Source organism: Rhinolophus ferrumequinum, chromosome 3, assembly GCF_004115265.2.
Source record: "Rhinolophus ferrumequinum isolate MPI-CBG mRhiFer1 chromosome 3, mRhiFer1_v1.p, whole genome shotgun sequence".
NCBI classification, from domain to species: Eukaryota; Metazoa; Chordata; class Mammalia; order Chiroptera; family Rhinolophidae; genus Rhinolophus; species Rhinolophus ferrumequinum.
Window position 1 is genome coordinate 64213284 of NC_046286.1, and position 3572 is coordinate 64216855.

The 3572-nt window shown below is 40.9% G+C and overlaps 1 protein-coding gene across 1 annotated transcript; it reads left to right on the top strand.

Moving 5' to 3' along the window:
* Nucleotides 1-1873: 1873 nt before the first annotated feature.
* RFPL4B (ret finger protein like 4B) lies at nt 1874-2725 on the top strand. Its single transcript, XM_033103304.1, has one exon. It carries the CDS (start codon nt 1874-1876, stop codon nt 2723-2725), a length of 852 nt encoding a protein of 283 aa, XP_032959195.1.
* Nucleotides 2726-3572: the final 847 nt, after the last annotated feature.

A 3572-nucleotide genomic window follows, 5' to 3' on the forward strand; every position in this document is an offset into this window, starting at 1 on the left:
ACAAATTGATGGTTCCAAAATAGTCACAAGGATGGAAAGTACAGCGTAGGGAATATAGTCAATAATATTGTAATAACTATGTGTGGTGTCAGATGCGTACTAGACTTATACGGGGGATCACTTCATAAGTTATATAAATATCTAAGCACTATGTTGTACACCTGAAACTAATATAATATTGAATGTCAAATGTAATTGAAATATTAAAAAAAGATATTACAGATAAGAGGCTCCAAGGTCACTAAGGAGTGGGGTTGATTACGTTTACTTGATTGGATTTAGAAGACCCAATCACTGGGATCATGACCCCGGTCGTGGGTGGAGACTGGGTCCCAGGACTATAAAATGCCAGAGTATTTGAGCTCAAACCCACTTCAGGGAGAAGTGAAGGCCAGGAGAGGTGGAGATGCAGAGGTCGGACCTCAGGACATTTCCTAAAAGTCTCCAAATGAAGGTAACCAATCTGTTCTGTCTGGGCTGCTTCTACTGTTCGATTTCTCTTTTTGGCTACAACTTCTCTTTTGAATACCTTTACCTTTGCATTTCAGAAGAGAAAGCATCTGTATTATCCTGTGTTAGGGAACTTTTTCACCTTCCGTTCTAATGTCGCCATTTAAATTTTTACATATTAACGTTAGGTCATTTTTTATATGTACATGTGTTGTTTTTTTTCTGTGTTTTCAACTACACTGTATGTGTTTTAAAATTGTTCCTTTTTATTTTCTAACATTTCTTTAAGGCTTTTCTGGATTTTCACTTTAATATACCTACTACTTTCAATAGCTGTATTATAATTAACTGAATCCTTTCATTATTATAGAATTAGATTGTTTTGGATTGTTTGGGATCATAGATAATGCCAAAAAGGACACATTTTTACACATGTACATTTTTTTTCTTTTGCAAAATTGTTTTCTTTGATAACCTTCAAAGGTGGGTTAGGCAAGCACTTTTAGATTGCAAGCACTATGTTCAATTTGCCTTAAAAGGTCAGGTTTTTTGGAAAGGGTGATAGGGGATTGGAGGAAGAAGGTTATCTCTGCTGTCACTCAGCTAGGCCTCGTCAGAGTGGAATAACATTCAGGAAATGGAAGACTTCCAAAAACTCCATGTTGTTCCTGGGCAGATAGCCTGTGTGTGGTTACACATTTTGTATCTCCAGAGTCTAGCTAACGCTGGGAGCATAAAACCTTTCAAATAAGTATGTTGGATGGAGATGAGAGACTATGTTCCAGAATGTTCTAGTAAACCAGTTTCTTATCCTTAAAATTGATTCGATAATGGGCATATCATTCATTTCGCAGTGGTTTTTGCTAGGTTTCCTCACCTATGGTAATTTTCTTTGAAATTTTGAGGGCTCTTTAGAGTCACTTTTCTTTGATGAGTAGGGTAGTATTGGCTTTATTTTTATGATGGTATCTAGATGTAGAAATTCTTTTTCTTGAACTGCAGGTGGTCTACAAAGGAATATTGACTAGGGGTGGAGACTGCACTTCTAGATCCCATTAAAGACCAAGTTGGACTCAGTTTCTGCAGAGAAACTGATCAGAGCGGACTTCACCTGGAAGTCTCGATAACTGCTCTACCTGAAAGACCATGTCCACTGTTCTATTTCTCTCTTGTGACCACCTAGACTTTGGATAGTTTTGATAGTTTTTTCTACAGATAGTGCCTTCACTCTCATTCCCTGGTGACTTGGTGTCACTTTCATGTATAACCTACAGAATGATTTATATTTAATTTTTGTTTTGAATTTAGGTACATCCTGATTGCTGAAGAGCAGATCCTATACTGAAGGCTCCTGATTGCTTCCGGAAGCTAATAAAGGGCCATTTCAGCTCAGATTACTGCTAAGGAGTGATCTTGGGAAACCATGTCCATGAGACTGCGAGATGAGGCCACCTGTCCAATTTGTCTGGAACTTTTCTCCCGTCCCATTTCTCTCTCCTGTGTGCACACTTTCTGCTATAACTGCATGCAAATGTGGTTGCTAGAAAGTAAGGATCTAAAATTGACCTGCCCCATATGTCGAGAAGTAACTGACAAACCGCCTATAGAGGAATGGCAAATTAAAACACTAACGCTTCTCACAGCACAGCACAGTTTCCTACTCGAGCAAAATCTGCACCTGAACGATGAGTTCCTGAAGTTCTGGGAGGATATGACCTTGGATGCTGCCACCGCCAACTCCTACCTTGTCCTCTCTGATGACCTAAGAAAAGTTCAGTGTGGGAAGATCTGCCACAACCTGATGGAAGACCCCCAGAGATTCACCTATGTGGCCTGTGTCCTGGGCACGCTGTGCTTCTCCTCTGGCTGCCATTACTGGGAGGTAGAAGTAGAAGAGGGGAAGGAATGGGCTCTGGGGGTCTGCAAGGAATCAGTTGACAGAAAGAGGAAGAGCGGTTTCTCCTCTGAGCACGGCTTCTGGATCATCAGCATGAAGGCAGGAGCACTCTACTTCAGCTCCATCCCAGAAACCCGAATTCCTGCAAACCGTGGCCTTAGCCACATAGGAATTTTTCTAGATGTTGAGATGGAAGAAATCAAGTTTTTTGATGTTAGAAATGATGCCCTCATCTACATACACAGAAATTTCTCCTGTTTGGAACCTTTGCGTCCATTCTTTTGTCCTGAGTTGCCTGGAGAAAGTGACAGTGGTGGGGCCCTGAGCATCTGCTCAAGAGAAATTCATCTTACGTTACTTCCACCATCGAATTCTTAGACTAAGCCAATTAGGGACCTATCCTAACCTGTCTCAATTGTTATAACTGACTAAAACTACAGGATAGGTGGGGAAGGAGAACTAGAAAAGGTGATGGAAAGAAAAGAAAAGAAAGATGACAGCTGGCCTGAGCTCCAATGGAGGCTAATGGAGTCAGAAACTCAATCCTACCCACCGAGGTCAGAAAAGGAGTGTATGAGGGAACAGAGAAACTTACACCCTCAAGATCTTTATTTGGGAGGGAGAACTAGTTCAGTCTTCACACTCATAGCATGTAGTTGATTGGAGTGGCTATATTTGACCATTTAGGCCCAGATGCTCTAAGTGGGCTGGACCAATGGTTTTCAGTCGGGGCTTCTCCTTACAAGCATGTGAGGAACTTAAAGAACTCCCCACACCCATAACCATATCACAATCAAATTAGGGGTGGGATTCAGAAAGAAAACCAAGTTGTCTAGGTGATTTCAATGTGCAGCCAGGGTTGAGGACCACTGGACTAGAACAGTGGTTCCAAACCTTGTGCGTCAGAATCCCTGGATGAATTCAGTAGGTCTGAGATGGGCCCCCAAAGTTTGCATTTGTAATAAGTTCCACCTGAGAGGTAGAGATCACACTTTGAAGACTGGACTAGAGGACATAATGTATTTTCATTTTAATTCTTGCATTAAATCAATTAATAAAATGTCAATTAATTTAAAATTAATTTTGTTTTCATTTTAATTTCTGCATTAAAATCAAACCACCCCTGGAACAATTGAAGAGAAGGGCAGGAGGAATGAGGAAGGTTGGGTGGTCTTGCTGGGATTAGATCAGTGTGTTAACGAAACTCACAGGGCACTATGGACAT

Coding starts and splice junctions, on each gene's coding strand:
- RFPL4B (XM_033103304.1), top strand. CDS start 1,874: ATGTCCATGAGACTGCGAGATGAGGCCACCTGTCCAATTTGTCTGGAA.